We start from the raw sequence: 16,138 nt of genomic DNA on the forward strand, positions 1-16,138 counted from the left end.
CTCTAATAAGTTTCTGCCTACATGAATGTATTTATGTGACAATGTAACTTAATGTCTGTTTATTTCTAACCTGTATTTGACAGATCCTACTGAGAAGAATATTGAGTAAAAATACAAAGCTTATTAAGTTAGCAAAGTAATAGGTCTTCAAAAGTCTCTAAACGTGTTTGCACATGTTGGTTTTTGAATGTATGTGAAATATTAGTAAAATAACTAATAATAACTATTAAAATAGCTAAAATAGAAAATAAATAAAAAATAAAAAACATTTAAAATCGATCTTAAATCATATAGCAGATACAAGTATGATATTTTGTAACTTGATTTTGAAATATCTTATAAATCACCTGATCTAATAAATAAAAATAAAAAAATGTAAAAAAAAACATTTTGTTATTGTTGCATATTGTAAGTTTATATGAGTACTTTAATGTAAATACATTCATTTTTTAAACAGATTTGTTTATTCATGTTTTTCCCCAAGTATGTAGTGGTTATATCCTGTTGAAAATGAGTTTAATTGTACAGTGATGTTTATTATGAATTGCTTCATAAACTTTTATAATGCACACTGTACAAAAACACACTGTAATAAACTGCTCAGTCTTGTGTATATCCATATCTTGACTTACTTTCTTGTGGAACACAAAAGAAAATACTATAAAAGAAAAATTGGATCGCATTAACTTTTTTTATATTTCCACTAGTGCTCTCAAACAATTAATCACATCCAAAATAAAAATACATGTGTGTGTGTGTGTATGGTGTATATTTATTATGTAAATATAAATACACACACATGCATATATATATATATATATATATATATATATATATATATATATATATATATATATATATATATATATATATATATATATATATAAATTGTCTACTGTATGTGTGGGTATTTATATTTACATAATAAATACAGTACACACATTTATTACATAACTTTTATTTTGGATGCGATTCATCATGACTGATCTTTTGACAGCAATAATTTCCACAGAAGAAAGAACGTCACATGGTGCATCCCAAATCACATACTTATGCACTATTCTTTAACGTTTTGTAGCCTAGTGTAAATAGTGCTAGTAGTGTGTTCACACTGAAAATTCCAAAACGAAAAAGTGCACTTTAAATACCCTGATGATGCACTTCAATAACTGTAAAAATGAAGTGTGAGGGGCTTTCTCAGACTCCAATTATTAATGAATAAATAGTCTTTATAGAATTCATACACTACGTGGTTGAGTACATACTGTAGTGAATAAGTACATAGTGTTTATAGTGTATAGTGCAATATCTGGGACACCGTTTTAGTTATAGACGCCATATTGAATTCAACATGGATGAAAACAAAATTAAGCAAAGGATAGGCTTTTCAATGGCACACACTGTATAAAAGTCCTAGATCATAATTTTCCAAAGGCATTTTGTCACTGAACAATGTATTTCTCAGAGCCTTGCTTTCATTTCTGTCAAAAATTGGTTAATTAAATGACAGAATTTTAAATTATCCCTTTAATTGCTAAGTAAAAATAACATATTTGTATAACATCATATCTGTTTATTTGATCCTTTAAATGTATTATTTCTTCTATTTGAAATGAAATGCTTTCTTATAAATTGAAACATAGCTCTGATGTGATGCATCATCCTACAGTACCTAGATCACAGAAGATCAAGTTCATCATTTGACATGCCACGGGAGGTGAGAAACATAAGGGAGCAAATGTGTGTCTGAGTATTAGTGTCCCTGTCTGAGTCTTACATGTCTTCCTGTCACTGTAACAGGTGTCAACATGCCCAGACATGAAACTGTGAATTACAAAGGAGGTTGTGATGAGCCATTAATTGAGACTTGCTACTGTTTCTTCTGACAGTGGGAATTCTGTGCTGGTATAAATTCACAATTCATAAATTATTCTTTGAACTTTGACATTAAGGATGATAAAAGGGTGAAAAACAATATCTGTGTTCTGATTAAACAATGCAAAATGAGACCTACACTGCATGTGCTCTTTGAGGTTTGCATTAATTTATAGTAATAATTTATATTAATCTATAAGTCAAATTTCAATCTGAACATGTGCTATCTGTGATTTGATGTTATTTTGGGAAACAAACAGGGGAGATCTTTACACCCCCAGAATCAAGTGGCTGGCCAAGATCCCAGATTTGGTTGGTCCAGGATGTAAATTGAAACATTGAACCTGAGGGAATGATGAAATCAGTGTGCAGCAACACAGGCAGCAACAGGTGTGTTAGTGAGCATGTGTGTGTGTGTGTGTGTGTGTCCGCTGACATGAACGCAAAACAAAAACACTTCTAGTCATTTCCATCCACATCGTTACATGAACTTGTCATTACATTTACTTGTTTTGCTTGTTCACAGACAAACATCGAGGTTTTGTAAGCTTTAAATCATGAAATGGAAATAATATGATTGTCATTTAGCCATCTACATGTCTAGGAAATTCCCTCATAGCACTTGTCCCTGAGCTGAGAGCCAAACAGTGAACATGGCTTGGGAAAAGATATTTTAAGAGAAGAACAAATGTCACGTTGTTGAATGTATTTGCCTTGCAACTGAGGCAAATGGCTTCCTGATGTGCAGTTAAACTGCTGGAATGAACAGCTAATAAAGTGGGTCTCAAGTCTTAATGTTAGTAAAACATTTCAAACATCTGTCTTTTAAAATGTTTAGACTACCATAATATCATTTATATTGGATATCTGCATAAATGTTGTGCTTGTTAATGTTTCCTGACCTGCTTACTACAATTATTCTATCTTCTAGAATTCAAATATAAAAAAATGTAAACCATGTGTGTGTGTGATTTCTATTTAAATATTTTTAAGATGTAACATTTTCTTTTTCAATTGTTAAGTCACATGATCCTGCAGAAATCATTCTAATATGCTGATTTGTTGCTCAATAAACACGTTATCTTCAAAGTTGAAAACAGCTGTACTGCTTGATTTTTTTTTTCTTTTTTTTAACCGTGATGTGTTTGATCATGATTAATTGAAGAATAAAAAGTTCAAAAGAACATGTGTTTGAAATTATAAACCTTTTGTAATATATACTTTTGATCAGTTTAATGCTGAATTAAAATAATAATCTCTTTCCAAAAAATATAACTGATCCTAAAATTCAAGTATATTTTCATAATTGAAATAGTTTTTTCCAATGGAAATGATCCAATTAATTATTTTTTTTTTTTTATTTATAAATACACACTTTTAAAGTGAAATATCATCCTTACGGGAAACAGATTAGTCTTAGGTACTTCTTGGAAAGTATGAAGCATCGGGTTCTGTGAAGCAACATGGTTCACTGTATGAATGTCACTACAGTCACACTCTGTGCTTGTGCTTATGCATTTTGTCATGTGCTCCTGCTGATGCATGTTTCATTTGCCATTTGGTGAAGGATCTGTGACCTCCTGCATCTTTTACAGTCAACCAGACTGGCAAGGGGCTACTGAGACACTAGTTCTGGAGCCTTCTACTCCACTGATAGCACTCTATAAATAAACATTAATTTACTTACTTACTTACTTTAAACAGTATGCAGAATAGTTTACAGCACCCAGCCAAGTCAGGTTACATCAGAGTTGTAGTGAAGAGATGAGGAGACAAATAGTTGAGAAATGTTTCCTGTAACCTTTATAACAATCATGCCAGAATGCATATTGAATTTCAAAAGACTGTTAACAATCGCGTGGCATGCATTTCTGTTTTTATTTCAAGAGAAAAAAAAACAAGTTTGCTCTAAAATATGCACAAGCTCAGTTCTGCTTATCTGGAAAAAAAAAACATTCCAGAAATACTCTTTATAATTCAAAATAAATAATGTGTGTGTGTGTGTGTGTGTGTGTGTGTTTGCAATCCACAGCTCCGCATACTTAAATTTAGTGTTAGTTTTAGCATCAAGGAAGCGTAAAACACTTTTAATATACATCTTCTAAAATCTTTGCAAACATTTTCAGCTGAAAAGAATTCAAGTTTCTGCAAGTAAACAATCAACACAGAAAACTCTTGTGTCTGTCTTAAAGAGATTAAATGATAAAAGGAAGCTGCAAGCTTCTCATTTCATCATAGGGCAACGGGGTCACATTTATTGTGCAGTATGCAACTCATTACTAAACAGATGTGAACAGGTATTGATTAAATGAACTTCAAACGATTATACTTCCTTATCATTGTGTGAAGTGCAGTTCCCTGACAGTTGAATTTTAAGAAACTGATGGTGTTATGTTAATAGGATGTCAATTGGACTTTGATCATGTTACTAAAAGGCTTAGTAATACGTAAAAACATACACACTTTTTTCATAATAGATAAACAGCCTTTGTTTTACCCACTTCTTTACAGTCAATATAGTCTACAGATTCTGATACAAGAGAATTATAAAGGTCATTCACACACACCACATGGTTCTTTTCCTCTTGATCCAAATTCCCAAACTTTCTCACAGACTTTTCTCTTATTTATAAAGCATACACTTAGCTACTACATTTAATGTTATGATCTTATTCATAAGGGAAAATCAACAGAGGAGTCAGCTTTCTATGTTTAGATCATGTCTGGGATTTTTTAAAGAGTCGTTTTCTTGTTTTTTCACAAGAAATTTGGTGCTCATCGCCAACGATTAAACAGTATTTTATATATGATATTTCATACGCGTAAGAGGACAGATGATCCAGCAGCGTACTAAACTCAACGTGTGATTTTGTTTCAGAGAGGTTTTGCAATATTAACGAAGATGATAAACAAAGCCACGTGTTGGAGAACACAGTCCAAAGGGGGCGGGACCAGGAACATTTCCGGATTCTCCTCCTGGCAATATAAATACAGCTGCGCACTTTTATCATCAGAAACGTGTTCACAACGTTATAATATAGCAGTCAACGCGCGAGAAAATCACTTTAACAGCTACTCAAGTGTAACAAGTTTTCTTTCGTTGTCACTGGTTTTCTCATCTGGACAATGCCATTTCTTGGACAAGACTGGCGGTCTCCTGGTCAAAGCTGGGTGAAAACCGAGGACGGCTGGAAAAAAACGACGAAAGATGAGAACGAGACGAATAACAATGTTTCGGAACGGAAGAGGTAAGTGTTAAACGCTTCAACATTTGCATTTTAAATGTTTGACCTGATAGTATCCCTTGTTCACCACTAACAGCATCTTCAAACAAATGGCGTAGTTTGTTGCAGACGAAAGATCTGCGTCATATTGATAAACAAAAGCCTTTATACATGGAAACCTATTGACATCAGATGCACTTCACAGATGCACTTCACTGTCAGAAAGTTGTTTCATGCCTGAAGATGATTATAATATTTTTTTGTTTCAGTTTTACAGATTTTTATATTAATATTTGTGTGTATGTGTATATGTGTATATATATAATAGTGTGTGTGTGTGTGTGTGTATATATATATATATATATATATATATATATATATATATATATATATATATATATATATATATATATATATAGTGAGTGTGTATATATATATATATATATATATATATATATATATATATATATACACATTATATAATATTGTGCGTATAATATATATATATATATATATATATATATATATATATATATATATATGCAGTAAACAACTGTGGTAAACAAAAAAATGCCTTTGTGTTTACTCATCTGTTAATCACCTTGCTATTAATACCATGATAGTGGGACAGGTCATATGCTCAAACTGTTTACTGTTTCTAGAACTGTTGTAGGTACAAATGAGAAATTGGTTTATGGCCTACTCATCAAACAGGTTTCGAAACTATGCAGATATATCCAGCACAAAGCATTTATAACTCCCTTCACTCTGCTTTCAGCTACTGCAAAGAAGAGCATGACAAGGAGAATTTGATCCTCAGCATTAATTATGATGTGGCTGCAAAGAAGCGAAAGAAGGACTTGCTGAACAACAACACAAAGATTCCTTGTGAGTATCGTCACTGTTTCTTTGTGAAATTCGAATAGCTATTACTGCAAAAGTCTTGACTTCTTTCTTCTTTGCAGATTTTCACAAAGACAAATGGATTTATGTCCACAAAGGGAGCACCAAAGAGGTAAGGCCTGTTATCTCCTGCAGGATGTCAGAGAGTGAATAAGTAGTCAGCTAACTCCTCTTTGATCATTTCACACAGCGTCATGGATATTGTACTCTGGGCGAAGCATTTAATCGCTTGGACTTCTGCAGTGCCATCAAGGACACCAGGCGATTCAATTATGTCGTAAGGGTGAGTTTCCGCCATCTATTTGAAGCAGAGCAAACAGTGATAATAAGCAGGCTCAGTCTCTGAAGATGAAAGGGTTAACGTAAGTCTTGGGCTCCGGGTGTCTGCTACTGTCTTCAGTCTTATCATCGCACACCAGACAAGAGGGCCTCTGGGGCCATTTCATGGCAAATGCACAAAGACCATGGAGGTGTTTTTATTTACTTGTGTCAGTGTGTTTTAATTTGAACTCTGAGAGTAGCTAAAGTCTCTTAAACTCAAGTGGCCAGTACTACTGAGGATGTTCTTCTAGATTTACTTGTTCCACTGATGAAAGCAAAGGTCGTTGGCTAAGAGCAGATAAACACAGGTCAGTGACGTGTGATTTTGAGGTCACTGTCACGCAGTATCCCAGCAGACAGCTGAGGTTGAGAAAGCTTATGAAACCAGAATGGAAAGTCAAGTGACTTAGGTGCCCATTAACCCTCTCCACCCCTCATGTGCCCTTCTCTCTATCTGTCTGCATTGTGACCCTGAATTCTGATCCGATCACTTGACTCCACTATGGTATAGAGTCAGCTATGATGAGCTTAAGGTGCTGGCGAATTGGGTCATGAATCCTTGTGATCACTTCAGATGACAGGTAAACATAGGATCAGGATCAAGTTGTTTACTTGAACCTTTTGGCTAAGGTCATTAAAATCCAGTTCAGTGTATCATATGTGCATCATTTCTTTTACTAGACATTTCCAGGTGCTGTTGAGACACAGTAGTGTCAGGTTTAGCTTACAGTTTGACTCATGCTTGCCTGGCCTTGCGCTGGAGTTGCGTTAGAGCTCGGTTACAAGATCAGGTTTAGTAGGGATGGAAAAACAGGCCTTTGAGAAGACTGAAACAAAGACCCCTAATACCTGGTAGTATTATAATACATAATGTCACTGTCATTTAGCTGTGTGAATTTACCTTTCATAATGATTACTGCGTAATATGAATAGCTTTTGCGTGTCTTCGCAACTAATCGAAAGCTATGAGTAACTGTCATATTATTCCAAAGGGAAAAAAAAAATTATTCTAAGTTAGTAAATTTACATTCTTTTTATGTTTCAAAAGTTTGCGGTCTAATTTTATTTTTTTAATAAATACTTTTGTAATATTTTATTCGGCTATTAAAGTGATAGAAATTAAATTTATAATGTTACAGAATATTTAAATTTTAAATAAATACTTTCTATTTGTCAAAAACATATCCTGATTTCCATTTAAAAAAGCACATTAGCATGATTTCTGAAAGATCATGTGACACCATAGACTGTATGGCTTCTGAAAATCAGCTTTGCCATTACAAGAATACATTTAAAAAATGTATAAAAAATTCTAGCATCTTTTAACCACATAATAATTGTACAAACCCAAACTTTGATCCTCCACAGAAAGACTTTCGGAGCAACTATCATTAGGGGCTTGGTGTAGGGGGGGGGGGGAGAATGACAATGTTCACAAGTTTCTGGGTTGAGTGTGGGTCAGTGTTGCTCCATGATGTGGACTGTGCTGATATTACATGCCAGTCATGCCACCCAACACAACACAACATCGCTCTCACTATCTGCTCTTGGCTGTCCTTCCTTTTCAAGCTGATAGCATGCATATCCAGGAACAGAATTACAGTAAAGTTAGCAATTAGTTTCACTGTCCATTTGAAGTATCTGAAGGAACTATTACCCTCTTTTGTCTCAAACGTCTAAACAACAACACTGCTGAACAGACATAAGCCAGAGTGCATTTGTATGGAGAGAGAGTGTCCCATTTCTGAGTCTTTTGTTTTTGCCAAGGCTGAAGAGCGTTGAATATAACAGTCTGTAAGTAATGCTGGAACACACAGTCTCTCCGTCTGACCTCTGAAATTTATGTCTACCATTTCAGCTGCTGGAGCTGATCGCCAAGTCCCAACTGCCTTCACTGAGCGGAGTGGCACAGAAAAACTACATGAACATTCTGGAAAGGGTTGTGCAGAAAGGTAAGCTTTCTTGCTAGCGTCTCACATCTTCACCATCTCATTTGCAAAACCGTTAGCCAATGTGAATCATCAACAATGTCTGATTACATTAACATCTTCAGAAAGGTTATTTACTCGGTGGCTTGTACTGAATTTCTACAAGCTGATAGCCAGTGGCTCATAGCTGAATGGAAATTTCAGAATTGCCTGCACTGGAGAGAGCGACAAGCCTCTGAGAGCAAACAGGAACATCAGATGTATTGTAAACCAAAAGTCGTCTCAGCTAAACAAAGGTGCAAGTTGTTATGGGAAACTAAACCGCTCACTTTGTAGACCACGTCGTTCTCAAACCTCTTTTATTCATTTAGTCACTCTTCTTCTGCTTTGGTTTATGATTTAAATGTCTGAATCATAACAGAAAGGGATTCTGTTTTGATATGTGTGTTCTGAAAGCGTCAGGCATGAACATAAAGTATCCTGTGACAGACACCAGATCCTGTCAACACTGTTGGACACATGTTGTTGTGGGTCCTTGAACTGTTAGTTACTAACTAAACATTTGCACTCTCTTTCAGTTCTTGAGGATCAGCAGAATGTTCGACCGATCAAGGAACTGCTCCAGACGCTATATGCGTCGTTGTGCAGTCTGGTTCAGGACATGGGCAAGTCTGTCCTGGTGGGGAACATCAACATCTGGGTGCATCGCATGGAGAACATACTGCAGTGGCAACAGCAGCTTGACAACATTCAGATCAACAGGGTAAATGTAAAACTAACATTTTATTTCATTTTTTCATTTTCATTTTTATTTTTAAGGCTATTCCTTTAAGCCTGTAAATTGTGTGATGGCATACAGAACATACTTTATATTGTGCTCAGATCATGAATGTAAACAGAAACTTTCTTCTTTTTTCATTCGTCCAGCCCACGAACACAGGAATGACCTTCCTTGATCTTCCGGCTAGCTTACAGCTGAACATCATGCACTGTCTCTCAGACGGACGAGATCTGGTCAGCCTGGGACAAGTATGCCCTGACCTAAGTGCGCTGACAGAAGATCGGCTGCTGTGGAAGAAACTCTGCCAGTATCACTTCTCAGACAGACAGGTAGACGTTTGTGGCCCTTCAAATGGAATGTAACACATTTAAGGTCTTGATGGCAGAGAAGATGAATCGTGCATATTTATGTGTCTGTTTATAACTTAAATCTTGCATTCAAAAACTAAATTTGGTAAAAGTAATTTGCTATGTTCTTCATAGATCCGCAAGCGCCTAATGGTGTCAGATAAAGGACATTTGGAATGGAAAAAGATGTATTTTAAGTTGTGTCGGTGCTACCCTCACAAGGAGCAATACAGCGACACATTACAGTTCTGCACACATTGCCACATCCTGTTCTGGAAGGTGAGACTAAATTCATTTCTAGCTCTTCACATTTTATTTAGAAAAACATCACTTTTTTTGTTTTTCATTCATAGTCCTTTTATGGCAATAACTGAAATGTTCTGTTCACTTCAGGATACAAACCATCCTTGCACTGCCAATAACCCAGAGAGCTGCTGCAAGGCCGTGTCTCCACAGGGTTTCATCAATCTTTTCAAGTTCTAGAGGGCACTGCATTGCTGCCATGTAAATAGTGTTAATAGTGCAAAGGATTCCTGGATGACTTGAGGCGAGGGAAAAAAATGAGGTTGCATTAGAAGCAGGTGTCATAATATTTGGTGGAGAAGTTGGAAACTGAATGTACTCTAAATATGTAAGATGAGAAATTAAAAAGCTGTGTTGGGGGTCTGTGTATTTATGAAGGATTTATTTTTTATTTATTCAGCATGGATCGTGTTTACTTAAAGAAAAGTTACATTAAGGATAGGAAAAAGGGTGTTTAAATTGATCCTACATGTATAAAAAGTTGCCCTTGTGCTGTCAGGATTCAAAGGTTTCTTCTGTGAATGTAATATAGGTTTGATTTTGGTAACACAAACATTTATTGTTTGAATTTCAGATAGCATAATTGGTGCTTTAGCAAGTGCATGGGAATGTTTACCAAAATGGCCTTAACACTGGTGTGCAATACTTTTCTAAGTGCTTTTTTTTTTTTCTTCTGTTTTTCACTTTTATACATTTGATATTTTCAGTGGTTTGCAATTTAAACGTGTTTGTTTTTCCAAACAATAAATACATGAGTATGTTGTAATCAGATCTGAAGTGTAAACTCGTCAAAGGTGCCTTATTCTGAGTGGTCATAAGCTAATTTTAAGCTGTCATTCATTTGCAGATGGTTATTTCTGAATAAATCTTCTAAATCATGTTCATTCAGCTTTATATGGGAATCGATGAATAAAGTATTTCTATAGATCCTGGAGTGAATTTATCTCCGTTCACAATAACTCTAATCTATTTTCTTTTTCCAACTTGTAATTTCTATGTTATCTTTGGTATTTGAAGAAAAGATTTGGCAAAGCAATTCAACAAGCAACAAGATCTATAAATAACAGGAAGTCCTGTTGCCTGGCAAGATTTGTGCTGCCATCTTGTGTACAAGAAATATTTTTGTTAAAATATGAGTTGAATATGTCTGGTGGTGATTTTTTTTTTTTTTTTTTTAAATAGATGTGATCTATAAATACTTATTTGAAATACTGGGTTCTTGTATTTACAAGAATTAAACTGACTGCATCACAAAATGCAGTAAATAATTCTGCACTAATAATTTGTATTTTTTATTTTACTGGTGAATTACGCGTTAATATTTTGACATGAAAATATATCTCAAGAAAATATATTATTGTAAGAGTCATAAAAATCTCATTAACAACAACTTTTATGCAGTCAAGTCATGTGCTGCATATTTTGCTATAACAAAACATTACTAGCAATAAACAACACAATTAACCCAAACTGACCCTTCACTGTTGGATTCTGTATCCACTGTGGTAATTTATGCATGAACACAATGTGTATAGACCATTCAATGAATACACATCACAGGAAAACTAGATTAAAAGAAATTACAACTTTATTTTGTTTCTTTAAATAAATTCTACATCCTCCACATAAGAGAGAGAGAGAGAGAGATAGAAACAGGGTTTGGGATTGCATTAAAAGAACATTTAATACCATGACATTTAAGATACTTTATTAGCATACATTATGCAGGACTTATTTGCCCCCAGACCAACCAAAAAATTACATTAAAATGTCACAGTTAAATGAGTAATGGAGCCACCATCAGGACTGTGAAGATGTTCTGCTGTGCCTTAATTAACAAAAGGCTTGAGTCTGACTGTCAGGCAATACATCATAAAGACATTCCAGTCTCTTCAGCAATATCAAAGCTGAAAATATTGCATTATGATATATATAATTCTGAAATTCATCTGGCACTGCTAGACGACTCAATTACAGTACAAACCAGGTTTACGTTTGTTTACTTCTGCTTGTGTGGTGTTTCATCATGTTTAGGCAATTTCAAGTAGGTTATTTTGTTTTCCCTATTCCTGTATTTCTATGACTAGTGAAATAATTGTTTAATTAGCTGTGACATTGATGACCATTCCATTATAATTCACTGAAACAATATAATAAGGCAAACAATAAAAGATGTTAAAAATATACAATAACAAGTGAGTTTTTAAGTCAGTAAATGCATTTAAAAAAAGATTTCGGGACAAACAGAAAAAAAAATAAAAACTAATGTAAGACGTTAGCGGTCTGCCGATTTCAGCTTTTTGAGCTCAATTTTATATATATTTTTAAATAGTTTTTATCACTAAACTCGCCAATAGAGGGCTCCATAAGACCTTAACAACTACTCTGACAAGCAATGCTTTAAAAATCAAACCGTTTACAAATGTAACAAGTTTGTTGAAGTTGATACACTGAACTGTTAAAATAAGTTAATCATTTAACAAACATATGCATTGAAAAAAAAAATAATACCCACAAAATAAAGCGAACATGCTTTTCGTACTGAACTGCAGCAATATTATAATAAAATAAAGTGTTTTTATTATTTTAAACATAACCATAAATAAGCATTCATTCAAATCATTCTACTTAATAAACTAAAAATCCTTTACAAATGGGTTGACAATATGTCTACAATGTATAAAGAAGCAACTTTATAGAATGGTCCTTTTAAAGTAAACACTACAAAATGACTTTTAATAAGTTATAACATCTATCCTACAAGTTTTAGTTAGACTTTATCGGTTAAATACACTTTACGACTATCCATGCAAACAACAAAATTAACTCATATTCCCCTTAATCATGTCTTTCAAAACAAATTAGGAACACAGTAAAAATTGTATTCAATTTGTAGATATTATAAACTTAAATGTGCTTAATTCCAAATTAACATCCAATCGTTACTGGGATCCCTGTTCTGGCATGAAAAGAACTCTAAAATAAGAGGTAGTCAGTGCAGTGCATACATATTTTGTAGCGACATTCAAAACTATACAGTTTGCCTGTAATAGTGCAATTTTTTGAGGTTTAAAATAAAACAGTGCATACATGAGCACTTATTTGACTACCTTCGAATTCAAACATCAACACAACGAGAGATTGGGCAAAATCACGCAGGCCAGATGTGGTTTCAGAGCTGGTGATGCTGCTTAGGCTCACTCAAGGGCTATGAAAGCACAAATAAAACACATATTCAAAAAAAGTAAACAAATATTATATATAAAAATAAATTGTGCCTATGCCTCAATAACATTAAAAAGGTATATTTATTATAATATATATATACAGAATAAAATACAAAAAACATGTTTTGCAAACATTTAAATATTATTAAATAAACTAGGTGGTAATGCATATGACAAAACTCACTACGTTTCATTCATGTTTCACAAAAACAGGTGCTAGATGAAACATTACCTGTTTAACACAAGTCACACAAAGGGACATTTTCCCTTTCAGAGTTTTGAATGATCCATTCAATGGCGTCCCATCCCTATGACAAAAAAACCTTTAGAGCTTCATACTTTATTTAGAGGCTTGTATAATGCTTCACTTATGGTATATAAAATAACATCAAACTTTTTTTTTATTTTTAATAAATGCTAGGAGACTAAAACAAATGAAACAAGACTGAATTAATAATGTTTAAAAAAAACATCCACAAAAACAACAGGGTTTCCTAGATGGGGACAAAACCACACTATAAGTGCTTTGAAGTTGCTTATTTTTGGTGCTTCTCTGATTGTGTCAGCAGGAATGACTAAGTTCCCATTTATTCAGAGAATAGCAAACTTTCATCAAGGACTTGTCATAAACACGTGACATGGGGCATTCCAGGGATATTTGGTCAAATTAATAATTTTCATTACATCATACAAAATGATTTACCTTTCTTGCATTGGCTGTCATGGTTAGAGCCATCAGTCCCTCGAGGTAGCTGCTCAGACTGACCCCCTTCACCGTGATGATCGCCTCTTGGGTTAACACAGTTCTGCAAAAGTAAAGCATCATTTTCAGAAACTGGTGTTACCAGTTTGATATTTAATTTAACATATTATTGCTTTTCTTTTTGTATTGTTTGCATGTATGTGCATAGATATTCTTGCGGATATTACAATTAGATGACAATTATGTGAAATATGCTTACGAATGGATTTTACTTACACCTCTGGATTTTCTGGATGAGGCCTGTAGACAAGCCTTTCATCAACTGATATTAAATTAGTTAGGGTTATCTGAAGGGGGAAAAAAGGAATTTCTTTAGTACAGCATAAAATGAGGATGTGAATTCATAAAACCACTTTCTTAAACAAACACTCACGTTTGTTGAGCAAAGCTCCATTTTTTTCTTTTCTGGGTCCACAATGGAATGTTCTTTTACATATGTGATGGTCCGATTTGTCCCCAAAATCTAAGGGGGAAAAAAATAAGGTCCTTATAAGCCAGTTGTACTCCAGCAGGAGAAACTTCCAAGGGAATCTCAACATGATGTCAAATTATCTAAAATAAGCCAAAACACCTGAAAATCTAACATATTTCTTATTTTAATGCACCTCTTCAACGACCTCTTTTTTCCCACCGTCTTAAAAAAACTGGATAGATGAGGTAGTCTTATAAAAGCTTGATTTCTAGTTATGCTAAGCTCTATAATATTTATCAGGTAAAAATTATCAGTTAAAAGTATTGTTTACATATCCTTATCCTTTATCTTTATTTGGTAATCCATGAACAACTGAAAAACATGAGGAATTTGAATATTGTTGTGGACAAAAGAGGCCCTTGGAGTCTAAAACATTGCAAACCACTGTTAGAGTGTTATATACACTTTCATATTGCAAAAAAAACTTATTATATATCACTTCAGATTGTCAATTTGGCTGTTAATTCTGTGTTTTGCAGGTCCAATGAACATGATATGTGAGATGTAGAATAGAACAGAATGAGCTTTTATTGCCAGGCATGTGTAAACATATGAGGAATTTGTTTTCGTGACAAGCTTCCACAGTGTAACACAATGACAGTGACAGGACAAAAAAAAAAAGGTTTCAGTAAATACTGTAAGACAATATATTTAGCAGAGTGACGCATATCTTCTAACCGCTCTGACGACCGCTGGAAGCCCCCACTCCGTACTGAGGAGCCGATGACTGTGTAGACGTCCATGTGTGTCCAAGTTCCTGTCAAGAACGTCCACTCCAACAACACTAGGGTTCATTGGATTAGGATACTTCCTCATAGCCGCTTTGATCACAGTCTCCCAAGGGTAGCTGTGTGAATACAATCAAAAACACAACAATAGATTTCAGCGGCCTATGAGGAACATCACTATACTAACATTGACCTCATAAGCAGAACACATTCAAGGGAAATTTAGCTTAAATGCGAGGAGGAAGAATTTTTTTTTGCCCGTGTAGTTCAACATCAACAGCAAATATCACATCCATAACAAGAGAGGCTGGGACCTTAAATAAAGGTAAGTTTGAAATTATTAATTTCCACATAATGAATAATTTGAGTGACTTCATTTAAAAACAAAAACAAAAAGAAACTTTGAAATATACTGGTTTGGCACAGTTCTGTTTTGGGGCTCTGATGAATCATGATGCATCGTGAGTTGAGTTGATTTGGTGGTTTTAGTTGGTTTAAGGTGGTCTCAGCTCGTTTGAGGTGGTCTCATCGGCTGGTTTAGCATGGTAACCAAACAAATCCCTTCTAAAACAGTCAACGGACTAGCCAGGTTAAAAAACCAACAGCTTGGGTTGTTTATCAATATGGAAATAGACCACATTTTAGTCAACTTTAAAAATTTACTGACAGGCAGGGAAAAAAAATCTGTCACTAGGTTTCCGTTAAAAAAAAAAAAAAGAAATAATATGTAACTACATTTACGAGTTTTGTTAGTAACACAGTGTGAATGGTACCAGTGAGTCGTGTAAGGACATTGCGCATAACTGGAACATACGTTCACAGACAAGCGGCTATGCCCAAATTAATGCATATTCGCAACTAACGCTAAGATTTATGTAATGTGCAAGAATTAATAGCTTAAAAGCTATTAATGTCTTAAGGGAGCGAGCTACGCTGTTTCTGGATAGTAGCGCTGTCAAAGGAAATCGGGATGCAAATCATGACAGAGAGGATGCTGGAATCTGTGCACGCGAGCGCTGCATTCGCCCTGAACGCTGCTTGTCTACCTGAATATGTGCTCAGTGCTCCAAATCTTCATTTTTGCGACAATTTGAATGTGCCTCCAAACGACGGTGGACTGTAGATCTCATACATTCATATTTTCTCGCTCTGCCTCCATCATACCGGCTTCAAGATGCTCCTCATCTCATCAAGTGCAACGGCACCTCCCTGTTAGAACAGCAACTACCAATAGAAATCAAGCTCTGTGCTACTGACGCCTAAAGA

At 34.6% G+C, this 16,138-nt stretch overlaps 2 protein-coding genes and 1 long non-coding RNA gene across 5 annotated transcripts in view; 2 read left to right on the forward strand and 1 right to left on the reverse strand.

Annotated features, from left to right (window-relative positions):
* Positions 1-619, forward strand: part of LOC127974618 (uncharacterized) — a 3,067-nt gene extending 2,448 nt beyond the window's left edge. For both annotated transcript variants that reach the window (XR_008157330.1, XR_008157329.1), the window contains exon 2: positions 1-619. This exon is cut by the window's left edge. This is a non-coding gene — a long non-coding RNA (uncharacterized LOC127974618).
* Positions 620-4,835: 4,216 nt separating this feature from the next.
* On the forward strand, positions 4,836-10,609 carry fbxo32 (F-box protein 32). 2 transcript variants are annotated; one of them, XM_052577996.1, is made up of 9 exons: positions 4,840-5,123; positions 5,878-5,987; positions 6,065-6,114; positions 6,193-6,285; positions 8,182-8,275; positions 8,830-9,014; positions 9,179-9,361; positions 9,515-9,658; positions 9,773-10,609. In XM_052577996.1, the coding sequence occupies exons 1-9, from the start codon at positions 5,002-5,004 to the stop codon at positions 9,860-9,862; spliced, it is 1,071 nt and encodes a 356-aa protein (XP_052433956.1). In that variant the 5' UTR covers positions 4,840-5,001; the 3' UTR covers positions 9,863-10,609. The 2 variants fall into 2 exon arrangements, with proteins under 2 accessions (XP_052433955.1, XP_052433956.1); XM_052577995.1 differs by having other exon boundaries at positions 4,836-5,123; positions 9,515-10,609.
* A 639-nt stretch (positions 10,610-11,248) lies between these two features.
* prelid3a (PRELI domain containing 3A) lies at positions 11,249-16,085 on the reverse strand. The gene is made up of 7 exons (XM_052578007.1): positions 15,919-16,085; positions 14,823-14,991; positions 14,046-14,135; positions 13,889-13,959; positions 13,613-13,715; positions 13,142-13,217; positions 11,249-12,890 (listed from the first exon to the last, which is right to left on the reverse strand). The coding sequence occupies exons 1-6, from the start codon at positions 15,948-15,950 to the stop codon at positions 13,146-13,148; spliced, it is 537 nt and encodes a 178-aa protein (XP_052433967.1). The 5' UTR covers positions 15,951-16,085; the 3' UTR covers positions 11,249-12,890; positions 13,142-13,145.
* Positions 16,086-16,138: the final 53 nt, after the last annotated feature.

The sequence above is a fragment of the Carassius gibelio genome, chromosome B16 (assembly GCF_023724105.1).
Source record: "Carassius gibelio isolate Cgi1373 ecotype wild population from Czech Republic chromosome B16, carGib1.2-hapl.c, whole genome shotgun sequence".
NCBI classification, from domain to species: Eukaryota; Metazoa; Chordata; class Actinopteri; order Cypriniformes; family Cyprinidae; genus Carassius; species Carassius gibelio.

Coding starts and splice junctions, on each gene's coding strand:
- fbxo32 (XM_052577995.1), top strand. CDS start 5,002: ATGCCATTTCTTGGACAAGACTGGCGGTCTCCTGGTCAAAGCTGGGTG. Junction 5,124..5,877: donor AATGTTTCGGAACGGAAGAG/GTAAGTGTTAAA, acceptor CTCTGCTTTCAG/CTACTGCAAAGAAGAGCATG. Junction 9,362..9,514: donor ATCACTTCTCAGACAGACAG/GTAGACGTTTGT, acceptor TGTTCTTCATAG/ATCCGCAAGCGCCTAATGGT.
- prelid3a (XM_052578007.1), bottom strand. CDS start 15,950: ATGAAGATTTGGAGCACTGAGCACATATTCAG. Junction 13,960..14,045: donor TGGAGCTTTGCTCAACAAAC/GTGAGTGTTTGT, acceptor TTCCCCCTTCAG/ATAACCCTAACTAATTTAAT. Junction 13,218..13,612: donor TGACAGCCAATGCAAGAAAG/GTAAATCATTTT, acceptor TTTTTGTCATAG/GGATGGGACGCCATTGAATG.